Here is a 15057-nt window from a genome sequence, read left to right on the forward strand (position 1 = left end):
AACATGGCGTCACATAAAAATCCTTAAAAATGAAGAATTATGTACGAATAAAATGCATATATAAAATTAAATAAAAAAAATGTAAATATTATATTTGTTATATGTTATATAATGTTATTATTATATTTTTAATTTATCTTTTTATTACTATTTTATAAAGATTATATTTTAAAATAAAATAATTCTATTCTATTCTATATATATTTTATATTAATTTAGCATTTTAAAATTTATAAAAATTATTATTATTCAAAAATAAAATTATTAATCTTATTATTTCACAATTAGTTAGAATTAGTTTACATTTTCGTAAAAATATAAAATATTTCGTAAAAATATAATTGTATTTTTATTTTAAAAAAGCTTAAATGATATGAATAAAATAATTCATATGTAAGATACAAGATAGAAATTATAGAAAAAATTATATAAAGAATATACAAATTATTATTCATAGAAATTATATAATAATAATATTATTAAAGATTTTAACTTATTATTTTTTAATTGCTCAAAAGTATATTTCATTTACAATAATACATATCTAAAATTAAACTTTTAAATCCTTTTTGAATGTATAAAATAATAATTTACTTCACATATAAAAATTGATTTGGCACAATTTGATTTTAATTTTATTATTATAATTTATATAATTTATCAAGCAATTTAATGCAATTATCTATAAATTATAAATATATTATTCTAAAATGAATTACCTAAAACTAGAATCTAAAATATTTTCTTTGCTTGCAAGAATTTAAAAAATAAAAGGAAAAAAGTTACAAAGGATAAATATTGCAACAAATATTTTATTTTTGAAATCATATTTTTTAAAATTTTAAAATTATTCAAATTTTTTTAAATAATATGGTATATTTTTAATATAATATTAATTGGTAGTCAATTAAAAAAAAAATTCATGAATAACATGTTGATTTTTTGTGAAGCAAAAATTAATTATAACATTATTTATAAGTGTATTAATAAAATTACTTATATTACTATTAAATTTTTCAAATATAAATTGATTTATATCTTTCATTTCCAACAAAAATTCTTAAATTTCAAATAGTACAATTCATTTCATTAGAATCATATTTTTTTACAAATTAAAAATAAGATTGATGTCGCTATCAATAAATGAATGATTTAAATCAATAGAAACAATTGTATTTGTAACGTTTATAAATAAAACGATTGTCGCTACAATATTTATCATTGCTATTAACTTCATTGATAACATTTATCCTTGAATTTATTTTTTTTAAATTTGCAATATAATTATATTAATCAAAATATACCATTTCATTCAAAAAAATTGTGACTTAAAATCTCGAAATATATGATTTTAAAAATAAAATCTGTGTTATAATATTTATCTTTGAAGCAAATATTTTTTTCTTTATACATTTTTTGTACATTTTTACTACAAACAACTAAGGTATTTTAGTTTCTAGTCTTTGGCGACTCAGCTTATATGTACGAAAATCAATATATATGATATCCTACATGTTCGCTACACTTAAATATCGAATATTTTATTCTACGCAAATTACTAAGATAACATTTAAAATATACAATTAAAAATTTTGCAGTATTTAATTAAATTCAAAAACTATAACGTCATATTTTTTAAGCTAAAAACATTTTACTTTTGTTTTTTATGTACCATTTATATAACAATGATACATATCAACATCTTAGGAAAAATCTAATACAGTGATTCTAATCAAATCTAATATATAATGTACAGAAATTTAAATATTCTTAGTTCATTTAAATAGTTTGAAATAATTTCAAATGCTTTACGATGAAAATATGAAAGTTAATATTAAAACACATTCAGTCTCTTAAATTCCATTCATCATAATTACATTATTTCAATATATTTAGTCATCACATATTTCTAAATTTACTGCAATTACTAAAATTGATTATTAACTATTTTTATATGCTATTAATACGCTCGTAAAAGAGAAGATATGGTGTGGCACATAAAACCTCAATTAAGGATATACTCTCAACTACATTATCTGAAGTATATAGCCATTGATTCATTTTATTTCCTCGTCGATAGCAAACAAAATGTCCAGAATCAACAGGTCCACGATGTTCTACGATTGCACGTAATTGATATTTATGTTTATCTTGTATAGTTGTTCGACTAAGTAACATTGTTGCTTCAGGATCACCCTAATTAATTCATATTTCATATTAAATTTCTAATAAATAAAATTACAATATATATTAACATACATATCATACCTGTGCATTTCGTTTTTTAGTTTCTGTAAAAGTATAAGGATCTAAAGTTAATATTTCGGGAAATTTTACTGGATCATCTCTTTTAATTGGTATTCCTGAAGAACTCCATGTGGTTCTTGATATATGTAAACATAAACATTTAGGAAGTTTTCCTAGAGTTAGAGTTTTAGTAGCTAAACAACGCATTCCACATCCATCGCATAATACATCTTGAACAATCTCACTAGTTACAAAACGTGTTAATAATTCTTCCACCGTATGATATGATTTTATATATGTACCCAAAGGTGGTAAGGGTAAAGAAATTGTTTCTAGTTTGTCATAATGAACTGCAGACTATAAAAAATAATCTTATTTGTCTTTTATAATTACAATTATGGAATAAAATAATATAATATAAAAAATAAAGATATAATTAAAATAAAAAATTAACCTTCCATTTACAGCAGCTGCATTGTAATTGACTAGTTAATGAACCTGAAAATGGATGGACTTCTACTGATATTGTAGTATTAGAAAATGACATAGCGCATAAAGAACTCCATGGTTTAAAAGATTCCTTATTCCCTTCAAGTTTAACATTTCTTGAAAGCAATTCTGAAGACCTAGCAAGGATTATACCTGGCTTGTTATATGCCATAGGAATACTTGATATAGATGTCGTTGAAGATATTACATGATTGTTGCAATTTTTATCAAAACCATTTGGAATGTTAGGATTTTTATTAACTGATACAATATCATTACAAGATACACTTCTAAATGTTAAAGGATCACCCAATTTTTTTGTATCTGTTATCATTATTGGACTTTGTGGTAAAGCATCAGACAAACAACCTTTCTGAAATTATTATAAATATATTTTAATTTAATTATAATAATTATAATATAATAATTATATTTTAATTTATCATTTATTTTATTAAAAATAAATTTATTTAAAAATATTCAATATAAATGTAATAATGTATAAAATATAGCAATGTGTGTATAATAATGATTTTAATATAATAATTTATTATATTTTAAATTCACTAACTTTTAATTTGCAAACATACCCTACTTCCAGATTGAATTTCTGCTTGTAATGCATTAAGAACTATATGAAATAATTCATGTACATCTTGATGTCCAGGTGCAAATTTCCATTGATTGCCAAGAGATGAAATGATCTCAATTGGTGTCACATCACCATATAAATCTTCTGCATATCCATTGATTTCTAATCCAAAAAATGTATATGATACATATTATTAATTTGCAAATATTAATTATATTAATCTTTTAGAAATATATCATATATACATATTATCTAAGTTATTAAATTTTTAAATTAAATTAAAAAAAATATTATATTATTAAAATTTTTACATTATAACTTATTCTTTGATAAAAATATCATAAATTTATATTTATAATTATCATATTTATATTTTAATTTTTTTTTTTGAATTCATAAAATAATAAAAATAATAAAAAATTCATAAAATAAGAAATATATTATTATATAAATATATTATTGAAAATAATTGCATACTTTCAAAAACGGACAATAAAGTTGAAATGAAATTAACTTTTCCATTTTTATCATATTGTTTCTTTAACCATCCAATAAATATTGGACATGCAGCTAAAGCTTGTAAAAGAGAATTTAAAAAACAAGTATATCCTAAATTATTGATTCCAATGACTTTTCCTGAAAAAAACATATAAAATATAATAAAACATATCTTTTAGTTGAGAATTGAAAATATATTTTTCACTATACCTTTTTTTCTAGGTTTAGGAGATGGACCCCATAAAACAAATATTGCAATAGCTATTGCAAATCCTATACTGGCAAACACAGCGACTTTTTCTACATCCATATTTTCGAAAAGTTCGTTGAAATCTGAAATTTTCTTGAAAAACTGGGAAAGCTAACCTACGCATTAATTTCATGAACAAATATATTCATTAATAAATACATATATTTTTTTAAATAATTAATATTTCAACGAAAAAATAATTAAATTTTAAATATTTTCATAGTTTACTTAAAATTACTAAATAATAAATTCAGTTTATACAAATAATTCGACTATACTTTGAACGATATCTGTACAATAATAGCACAAAAAAATATCATTCATTTATTATTTTTAATCTTAATTATTATTTTTGAAATATATTGATAAAATCAATGTGTTTTTTATTTTACAAATCATAAAATTGTTTTACTTAGTACTCTGACCAAACACTACTCGTTTGGCATCGTAAACATAGATATATGTAGATTTTTATGAAGGTTATGTGAATGTTAGTACTAATAAATATAATTAAATTTATAGAAATTGTATCATAATGAAGAAAGAGAAAGACACACATATATATGTATATAGATAAATAGATAGATAGATAGAGAGGAAGAGAGACAAACAGAGAGAGAGAGAGAGAGAGAGAGAGAGAGAGAGAGAGAGAGAGAGAGAGAGAGCACAGATAAGTAAAATATTAGATCAGTAATAGAATATTATTAAATAATGAGATAAAAAATAAATATAGTTATATTATAATTGAAATATATATTAAATAATAAAACTATTATTTTTCTGTTATACTAAATTCAATTAAAAATAATATTGATTAAAAATATTAAAATATAATTCAGAATATTTTTAATTTATTCTTTTAATGTTAACTATATAAACTTAACTAGTGAGAATTTTTAAATACGATTGTTTGAAGTCGATTGTCGATATTTCGATTGCTCGATGTTAAGAATTGTGTGTATATAAGTAGTACTTCAGACGAATTTGTTCGCGTTGTATTTCATTGCAAATAAAACGATTCGGAATAACGTTAATTTTTGTTTCTTTTCTCTATTCATTCTTAAAATTCAATATTATATGTTATCATTTTGATTTTAGTGTTAGTTGAAAGAAAGCAAAATAAAAACATTTGCGTTTTATGTTTGTTTGCAAACATATATATAAATGAAGTATAACATACATTTATTTCTTTGCATTTATGTGAGTGTGTGTATTACATGTGCAATAAGATAAATTAAAGTGAATATCAGATTTAAAAATGTTTCCACGTTAAAAATGTTCGTTATTCAAGTGTGTGTTATATATATATGTGAAATTTTTATATAAGAAAATGAACAGTCAGGCACAAGAACACGGTCACGCTGTTGTTGTGTGGGAATGGGAAAATCGTCATGGACGATGGCGACCTTATAGTCCTGCAGTATCACAACATCTTGAGCGAGCACATTGTAAGAAACTTACTCGGGTCTTTCTAAATGATGCGGATCCAAATTTGGATAGGTTAGATTTTACTATTTTTATTATTTTATTATTTTTTTTTATTGAAAATTATAGTATACATTTGTTTGAAAATTTTTATTATTTTTTTAATATATGAATGAATATTAAATGAAAAATAAATTAAAAATTATTTTAAAAATAAAAATATAAAATATGAAAAAATCATTTTATTTTACATTTTAGAATAATGTGAATTTGTATAATATATGTACATTTATATTTATATTTGTATATATATATAATATTAAATTGTTAAATATGTATAATATATATATATATATATATATATATATATATTTAACATTACAATTAATAATATTATAAATAATATTTGATATTATGTAAATTTATTATTATTATTATTTGAAAAATTATTATATAAATAATTAATAAATATATTTAATATATTTAAATAAATAAATTAAAATTAAAAATTAATTATAAATTTTTATTTACATATATAAAAAAAATATATTTATTATTTCAAAATAGATATTATATAAATTTAAAGACTAAAACACAATGTAGTGAAGATGGAAATGAGACACATAATGTTAGAAGAAAATTTTATCTTCCAAATTCACCAGCTGGAAAAGGAGCTAAATGGGAATGGGCTGGTGATACAGATGATTGGCATACATATGATATGGAAGTACAATGTTTCATAGAAGAAGCATGGGCAAGAGTAAATAAAGATATTAATGATGATAAATAACAAATATAAATTATAATTATAATTATATTAATTATTATATTAATATTTTTTTTTAGGGTGATAAAACTATTGATGTTTCTAAAACCTATTTAGGTTTTCCTTACATTATAAATTTTTGTAATTTAACTCAAGTTCGTTGTTGTACTGGATATGTAAGGCCAATACGTCGTATTCAGCAAGCACCTTATCCTTTAGTCAAAGTTGCTTTAGAAGAATTACAAATTATTTCTGAAAAAAAAACATCTATAACTGTTAAAAATTTAAATACAAAAATTACACATAAAAAATCATCTACTGGAAATACAAAGAAAAATAATAAGAAGGTTGGAAAAATAATTCTTATTAGTATGAATTTTTTTTATAATATTAATAAAATAATAATTATAATAAATTTATTAATAAATTATAAATATATTATCAGGGCAAAAATGGAGACACTGGTGCATCAAATATAGCTCGTGTTATTTTGAGTAATTTTAATATATTTAGTAATAAGCATGGTATAGAAAATAATCCAATTACAAATATTGAATCTGGACAAAAAAGAAAAACTTGGGATAATGCATTGGATGCAGATTCTAGTAGTACAAAAAGTGGACGAAGGCCAAGTGTTGATACAGTTTCTACATATCTTAGTCATGAAAATCCAATAGATTTACTGGATAGTAGTGTAGGAAGTGATGATGCTTTTAAAGATGCTGTTTTGGGTAATTTATTATTTTTTCTTTAAATTATTTCTATAATTTTATAAAAGAATTTATTTTGTTTAGGTGTTGATGCTGAATCTGATGTTATTTCTCAATATGTAAAAGTAGTAGAAAGTGATAATTGCGATTCTTGTCCTGTATGTCTTGGTATGCCAGAACCATTAACTGTAGAGTTGACTCGCTGTAAACATAGATTACATTTAACTTGTTTGAATGCAATGCTTAGTTGTCAGCAACCTCCTATGTATATACAATGTCCTGTTTGTCGTTTAATTTATGGGGAAAAAAGAGGAAATCAACCTCCTGGAACTATGAATTGGACAAGAATACCTCGAGCACTGCCTGGTTTTCCAAATACAAATACAATTCAGATAACTTATGAGTAAGTAAATTGAAAAATATTTTTAGGTTATAGTTTTTTATTAAATTAAATATATATATAATTTAATAAATATATATAATTTTTAATACTATTTAAGAATTTTCTATGATATTATATATTAATCTTAGTTTAAATATTACTCACTTTGAATATTAATTTATGTAAGAATATTTTCAGTAATATTTACTGAAATACTTTAAACTAATCTTTAAATATATAAATAAAATGCTTAATTTTAGCATTCCATCAGGAATTCAAGGAAGAGAACATCCTAATCCAGGACAAGCTTATTATGCTGTAGGTTTTCCACGAATATGTTATCTTCCAGATAATAATTTAGGTCGTAGAGTTCTAAGATTATTACAAATTGCATTTGAACGAAAATTAATATTTACAATTGGAAGATCGGTAACTACTGGAAGAGAGGATGTAGTAACATGGAACGAAATTCATCACAAGACTGAATTGGGTCCATCAACAACTGGTCATGGTTATCCTGACACAAGTTATTTAGAAAGAACATTAGCTGAATTAGCAGCTCAAGGTGTAATAGATAAACAATCATCTCCTACTTTGTATCAGGAATTGCAATGAAGTATTTTCTATTTAATGTATTATGTGCAAAATAATTTTATAATTAATATTTTAAATTTTATAGCCATATAATTTTGCACGATCATAGTATGTATATTTATTTTAATTTTCTTATTAATCTTTAATATAATCAAGTGATACAGAAGTAATTATATTGAAAATGTTTTGATGAAATGTAAATGTTTTGATTTATTCAAAGTCAATATTATTTTCTTATTTTTTTCTATATTTCTATATGTTAAAATGATTATGCATATAACTGTTATGTAAATTTGTATGTAAAATTAATATACTTGTTAATGATTAATATATCATTGATATCTATTTTAACATAATAGAAAAGTTAATATAAAAACAAAACAAATTAAAAAAATAAAAACATTTTATTGAAATAAATTAATAAATGAAATCACATGAATATAAAGTAAATATATATAAAATATAAATTAAAAAACATTTATAATACCTAATTTAATTCTTAATTTTTCATTTTTTATTTTAAAGTATCTTATATAATTTTCTTAATGATTATATATATTTTTGAAGTTTTAACGTTTTAATTAAAAAAATATATAATCTTTTTTTTAACATTAGTATTAATATAACAGTTATTATATAAAAAGATCGCGCAATTCGTTAATATGATAATATATAATAAAATGTTGATAAAACATTGCATGGATGATAAATACATGATATTAAAAATTATTTCAAAATATGCTATTGAGAATAAAAAAATTAAAATTTTATGCAAATTTTATACAATTAAATCAAAAAAAATTTGAAAATTTTTCTTTTAATGATATTTAGAATAGAAAATAACAATTAATTTTATATATAGAATATTATTGAATATTGAGATTATAAATGATTATAAATAATTATAAAAAAATCACCAATGTAAAAATTGTCTTAAAGAATTAATCTATTTTATATATCTTAATGTAAAATATAGTCCGTCCTATAATGAAATTTAAAATCATTATTTTACTGAAAAAATACAAATGTATTTTTTGTTACCGAATGCAACATGAAAAATATTGCAATGGTATCAATATGTATTATAGGATAAATTTTGTTTATTGTTTGAAGATTGATACTTTTGAATTTTTATTTATTATTAAATTATAATAGAACAAATATATAACAGCCATTTGTAATATATAAACATTATATAAACATTTTCAATTATATTCAACAAAATTGTAGATATTTAATATATATTTAAAAATTTGTCAAAATTTTGGTATTTACGCATATTTCTAATATAATTTAAGAGTAGATATTCGCAATTTTAAATTTTAATATGTTTTTATTATTCAATATTTATAATATTCAATATCTGATCATAATGATATAAATATAAATGAAAAATATAATTTTATAAAAAAATTATTTCATTTTTTGAATTATGAAAAATATTTTTTCAAAATCTTAAAATTATTATAAAATGAGTTATTTGTTGAAATGTTGAAATTTATAAAAAAAATATATAATTTTAAAATTTATTTTAAAATTTATTTTTATTTATTTTATATTATTTTAAAATTTAATATTAATTATATTTTTTTTATTATTATTATTTAATGATTGAAAAAATATAATTATATCTGTATATTCATTTTTTTTTTTATTATATTATATCACATTATACTATATAATATATTATAGAAAATAATCTCTATAAAATTAAATGTATGAATTTAAAAATTATATTTTATATTTTAAAATACATGTTTCAACTAAATTATGTAAAATTATATATTTACAACAAATATTGTTACATTAATCTAGTATATATACTCACTAGCATATATATAATTAAATTTGCTTACGAATTTAACTTAAGATTATTATAAGAGTAAGTAAGGAAATTACGCACGCTCACTCAAGAAAACTGATCGTTTTATATTTTTTGGATTGGTATACGATAGGTGGCGCGACTTTCAATCCAATAAAATGGCCGAAAATTGATTTTTCTTCGGGGACGTGAGTTCTATAAAATTTTTTACATTTAACTAAGTATGTTTAAAAAACATATATGCTAAGAAACAACAATGTATTGAAAAAAAGAAAAATAACATTGTTACGGATTGTGATTGATTGAGTATACTTATTACGATCGAATTATAAAGCGTGAAAGATTTGTATATGTTATACTACCTGGCGCAAAGACGTCCGGTAGATTTCTAATGTTTTTTTGAAATAAGAATTCGCGCCTAAATGAGTGCTAAAGGCCAGCACAATTGCGTTTTGTGTGACTCAAAATTAGAATCCAAGGAAGCTTTGCAGGCACATTTTAGGTACCAAAAGAAACTATTCCTTTTGATATGTTTATAACCATACACGCAATCTTATAAAACAACATTATTTTTATACTTACAACCTATTTTTTCATCCTATTCCAATATATATTCTGAATTAAAAATTTTTTAATAAGCAAAAATATTTTTAAATAGTTATTAATGATAATTTTCAATTATATTATTGATAGCGCGATTATTTACGCTATTTTTCCGACTGCTTGGATTTTTTTTTGCTCTTGAGATAGAATTATTTCTGCTATAATAATAATAAATAAATAATAATAATCAATAATATTAAAAAGATTTTAATATATTTTTAAATTATTATTAATTTCATTAAATAGATACAATTTTTTAATATATTTTTATATACTTTAGTGATGAATATTAAAAACTAATTTTATATTGTTTATTCGAAATTTATTATAATTATTAATTAATATTGATTAATATGAAATATTTTATTATTTAAAAATATATTTAATTTTGTTGTAATTCTATATAAAATACTTAAAATTTAAAAATAAGCTAAATAAATTAATAACTATAAAATTATGATTAAAATTTTTTTCAAATCATTTGGATTAAATTAATATTTAGATTTAAGAATATTTTATTTTAATAATTTTTAATAATTTTTTTTTCATAGTAAATTTTATTACATATATTACATATTTTATATTTTAATTTACATATTTTAATATTATTATGAAGAAAGATTATAAGATTTAAAAATTATTTTGCATTTTAGAATAAATTAAATTGAATGTAATAATATATTATATTATATTATATTATATTATATTATATCTTATTATATTAAATAAATATTAAATAATTAATTCATATATTAATTCATATATTATTTTATTATATAAAAGTTAAATTATTTTTTTATATCATATAGTTATTTGCATCCTAGAAGAAATTATTAATAAAAAATTAAAAAAATAAAATTAATCAATATATGGCAATTTTTATAAAATTTTTCTAATATATATTATCTACATATTATCAATATATAGAAATATATTTAAAATATATATTTTATTTAGATATGTTTATCTTACGTATGTTTAAGATTTTTTTATTATAATAATTTAAAAACAATAATTAAAAATTTTTGTTCAAAAACAGTAAATATCTTAGTATATTTAACATAATTAGTTATATTTTGTTTTGTTCATAGAATTCCTAATAACTCATTTCTAGGAAAAGAAAAAAAGAAGAATGAATTAAAAAATTAATTTTACTGAATTCATTAATGAAAATGGCTTAGAAATAAAAAATTTAATTATATATAAGTTAAATATTTTATATTTAGAAAACATGCCAACAAAGAAATAGATACTCGAGGTAGATCTGTGAAGACTAACAAAAATGACGATACCCAATGTGATATGTGTGGACAAACATTTGATTCAATTACTGCAACAATACGACATAGATTTAAAGTACATCCTAATTCACCAACAAAATTTTATTGTCATTATTGTGGAATGCAATTTCCTGTAAAAGTATGCTTTTATATATTTTTATATATTATATATTATATTTTTATGTATTTTCTTTTTAATTTTATAATTTATTTTTTTATTAGACACACAGAGATAATCATCAAGCATCGCATGATTCATCTGAAAGTGAGAGGAAAGAACAACATAAAAAATGCGAAGACTGTGATGTATTGTTTTATAATGAAAAAGCTTTAGATTATCATTATCGTTCTATACATAAAAGGTTGTAAATTTTTTTTTTACTAATACTAAATTTTTAAATATTTTTAATTTTCACCTAATAATTTAATTTACAGGATGGTACATTTGTTTCAACCAATAGCAACACCACCCCCTAGCAATAAAATCAAATTGAACTCAATGAATGATGCTTTAAGTGTATATTACTGTCATTTGTGTGGTGTTGAATATATTATAAAATTCAATTTACAGCGTCATTTGGAAAGAGCACATACTCAAGTAAAGCAATATAAATAAATATAATGTAAACGACTTATGTTATACATGCATTATATTATCTTTTGAAATCAACAGGAAGAAAGGGAAGCTGTTCCAGAAGATTTAATAAAATGTACAGTATGTGCTGCTTTATTTTGTAGCAAAAAAGCATATGAAGTACATAATAATTATCATCAATCAGATGATCTATATGTAACATCAGAGGAACAAAGATTACAAACAGTAACTAAAGTAGACCAAGATTTTGATATTAGGCGTGTTGAAGGAGTTGCTGATAAATATGTCCCAAAAACTAATACTTCCAAAAGATCTGCTAAAAATTGGACAAAGGTATTGTATCAATTAAATTTTGTTTTTTTTTTATTTTGTATATGCTATATTGTATATCAAATTTACGAATTTAATAATCTTATTAATAAAATTTGTTATTTTATAGCCTAAAAGAACACAGAAAGTAAAAGTAAAACAAAAAGATTATTCTTCTTCAGATGATGAACCTGGTGCTATTAATGAATCCAGTGATTCAGAAAGTGATCTTCCATTGAAACAAAGAATTTGCAGCTAACGGAGGTCTTTTATTGTTTATAAAATATTTCTATGTTTATACTTTTTAAATATTAAAATTATATCAAAATGATTGTCATTGTAAAATTATCACATAAATTTTATTTTTAACTTCTATGCAAACATAATGTGATTGTAGATTATAATCTCTGTATTAGTATTTTTTATATTAATATATATACATATTTTTTTGTTTATTTAATTCACCTTTCTAGCAATTTTTCTCTTAACTATTAGTTTTCATGTTGTTATACAAAAAAAAAACATAGATTTATATTATTTTAAATATTTGTATAATTTTGTATATTATGCATCCATATATATATATATATATATATATGTATATATATATATATATCATATTTGTGATTTATTAAATAAGATGTAAAAATATTAAAAGATATATAAAAAATTAACATTGTCATAAAATGATATATAAATTTCTGTTTATACAATTGTTTTAACAAATTAAATGTATTTAAAACCAATATGTTCAAAATTTTATTAATATAAAATAATATAAAATTATAAAGAAAAGAATTTGATTTCTTAAAAATAATTTTTTCATTTTAATTAAATGAGAAATATTGACAAAATATAAATAATCGGTAATATTTCTTAGAAATTAATTAGGGAAAATTTACTCCAATAAGCTAGTAATTTTTAAGTAATACTATTGGTTACACACACACAGTTCCTTCCGTCAAATACGGAAAAGATGCAGTCGCCATTTTACATCGTCGATTTTTACGTGTGTGTGCAGTGCAGTTACTTTACGACTTAAATTCTTATTACGTGGGCGTAAAACATTTAGTGGCATATTTTTTAATAATTTTCAATTGCTAAAAGTTAATAAAAAAATATGGGACGTAAAAAGAAGAAGCAATCAAGACCCTGGTGTTGGTATCCTTTTTCAAAATATCCTTTATTGTGGGATATACTTTACGTAATTATGTTTTTGGATCATAAATCAAAATTATGACTATATCGTTTTTAGAATCATAAAATTAAAGAAGTTTTAAAAATGTATTAATCTTTGTATTATGTTATCTTATTACATTTTAGTTTACAATTTAAAAGTTTCTTATTGCAACGGGTAAAACATTTTTAACACGTTAAGTAAAAGTGTATGATGAGTTAAAGTGGCTGAATCCGTGAGAAATCGATATTTCGTTAGCAACTATATTCGGCTACATTTTTTTCATTAAAGGTATTTATTTACGAAATATGGTAGATTATACAATTTTGTGTTAATAAATCAAATTCTAAGACAAATTCTGATATTACTTTTTACTATTTTGATTGAATTATTTATATTTATATATACGTATAAAATATATGATTTAATGAAGTAAAAAAATAAAAATTACTATTGAAATACAATTTAAATATATGTATTTAATAGATTAATATTAATAAAAATTCAAAGTTAAAAAAGATTATTTTCATGTATAATAAGAATTAATTATTTTCATTTATGGAAATTATTGTAAATTAATATATAGTTTTTTATTAAAACTACTTCAAATATTGATTCAAACTTTTTCTAAATTTTAAAAGAAAGAATTTCTAAGATAATAAAATTTTTAATTGATAAATAATTTATATGTATTATAATTATAATACATTTGTTTGTTAAAGAATTTAAAATTTTATAAAATTAACTTGAATATTTCTTAATTTCATCATCAATTTATTTATTATTAAATGTTATAATTATTATTTATTTGATATTTATATGAAATATAATATTATTTTCATAATTGCAATAAGTTATAAATAATTGAATGAATAATATAAATTTATATTTTTAATATAATTTTATATTATTGATGAAATATATTGTTTAAATTATTATATAACATTTATATTTATATTGTCCTTAATTAGTTTATTAAGGTATTGTAATCGGGAGTTTGAAGATGAAAAAATTCTTATACAGCATCAAAAAGCAAAACATTTTAAATGTCACATTTGTCATAAAAAGCTTTATACGGGACCAGGACTTAGTATACATTGTATGCAGGTAATGTTAATAAATTTTTACTATTATATTATATTATATAAATTTAAATAAACTGTATATAAAGATACCAAAAAATTGTTATCTTCATATTTTAGGTACATAAAGAAGCAATAGATAAGGTACCTAATTCTTTGCCAAATCGAAGCAATATTGAAATAGAAATTTATGGTATGGAAGGTATACCACCAAATGATGCAAAAGAGCATGAAAG

General features: G+C 20.3%; 4 protein-coding genes across 15 annotated transcripts in view; 3 read left to right on the forward strand and 1 right to left on the reverse strand.

Annotated features, from left to right (window-relative positions):
- Window positions 1-1394: 1394 nt before the first annotated feature.
- LOC409403 (ubiquitin carboxyl-terminal hydrolase 30 homolog) lies at window positions 1395-4637 on the reverse strand. 3 transcript variants are annotated; one of them, XM_006569788.3, is made up of 7 exons: window positions 4489-4637; window positions 4037-4192; window positions 3806-3964; window positions 3327-3490; window positions 2702-3109; window positions 2269-2604; window positions 1395-2196 (listed from the first exon to the last, which is right to left on the reverse strand). In XM_006569788.3, the coding sequence occupies exons 2-7, from the start codon at window positions 4134-4136 to the stop codon at window positions 1951-1953; spliced, it is 1413 nt and encodes a 470-aa protein (XP_006569851.1). In that variant the 5' UTR covers window positions 4137-4192; window positions 4489-4637; the 3' UTR covers window positions 1395-1950. The 3 variants fall into 3 exon arrangements, with proteins under 3 accessions (XP_006569851.1, XP_006569852.1, XP_016769189.1); XM_006569789.3 differs by lacking the exon at window positions 4489-4637 and adding an exon at window positions 4355-4468; XM_016913700.2 differs by having other exon boundaries at window positions 4037-4508.
- Window positions 4638-5040: 403 nt separating this feature from the next.
- LOC724935 (protein deltex) lies at window positions 5041-8123 on the forward strand. The gene is made up of 6 exons (XM_016913699.2): window positions 5041-5576; window positions 6069-6261; window positions 6348-6614; window positions 6713-6998; window positions 7062-7380; window positions 7620-8123. The coding sequence occupies exons 1-6, from the start codon at window positions 5407-5409 to the stop codon at window positions 7972-7974; spliced, it is 1590 nt and encodes a 529-aa protein (XP_016769188.1). The 5' UTR covers window positions 5041-5406; the 3' UTR covers window positions 7975-8123.
- Window positions 8124-9708: 1585 nt separating this feature from the next.
- LOC100577033 (zinc finger protein 33B) lies at window positions 9709-12999 on the forward strand. Of its 2 annotated transcripts, none has more exons than XM_006569791.3 (6): window positions 9709-10277; window positions 11605-11797; window positions 11881-12020; window positions 12094-12256; window positions 12332-12586; window positions 12745-12999. In XM_006569791.3, exons 1-6 carry the CDS (start codon window positions 10198-10200, stop codon window positions 12799-12801), a joined length of 888 nt encoding a protein of 295 aa, XP_006569854.1. In that variant the 5' UTR covers window positions 9709-10197; the 3' UTR covers window positions 12802-12999. The 2 variants fall into 2 exon arrangements, with proteins under 2 accessions (XP_006569854.1, XP_003251429.1); XM_003251381.4 differs by having other exon boundaries at window positions 9712-10277; window positions 12693-12981.
- A 538-nt stretch (window positions 13000-13537) lies between these two features.
- Window positions 13538-15057, forward strand: part of LOC412254 (BUB3-interacting and GLEBS motif-containing protein ZNF207) — a 15012-nt gene continuing 13492 nt past the window's right edge. For 5 of the 9 annotated variants that reach the window (XM_026442167.1, XM_026442166.1, XM_006569808.3 and 2 more), the window contains exons 1-3: window positions 13539-13723; window positions 14720-14846; window positions 14942-15057. The exon at window positions 14942-15057 is cut by the window's right edge and continues 249 nt beyond it. In XM_026442167.1, the coding sequence (XP_026297952.1) occupies window positions 13683-13723; window positions 14720-14846; window positions 14942-15057 (284 nt within the window). In that variant the 5' untranslated portion in view covers window positions 13539-13682. Of the gene's footprint in view, window positions 13724-14719; window positions 14847-14941 lie in introns of all 9 variants that reach the window. The other 4 variants (XM_006569809.3, XM_006569810.3, XM_016913433.2 and 1 more) reach the window with 1 other exon arrangement.

Source organism: Apis mellifera, linkage group LG8 (genome assembly GCF_003254395.2).
Source record: "Apis mellifera strain DH4 linkage group LG8, Amel_HAv3.1, whole genome shotgun sequence".
In the NCBI taxonomy this organism is placed as follows: Eukaryota; Metazoa; Arthropoda; class Insecta; order Hymenoptera; family Apidae; genus Apis; species Apis mellifera.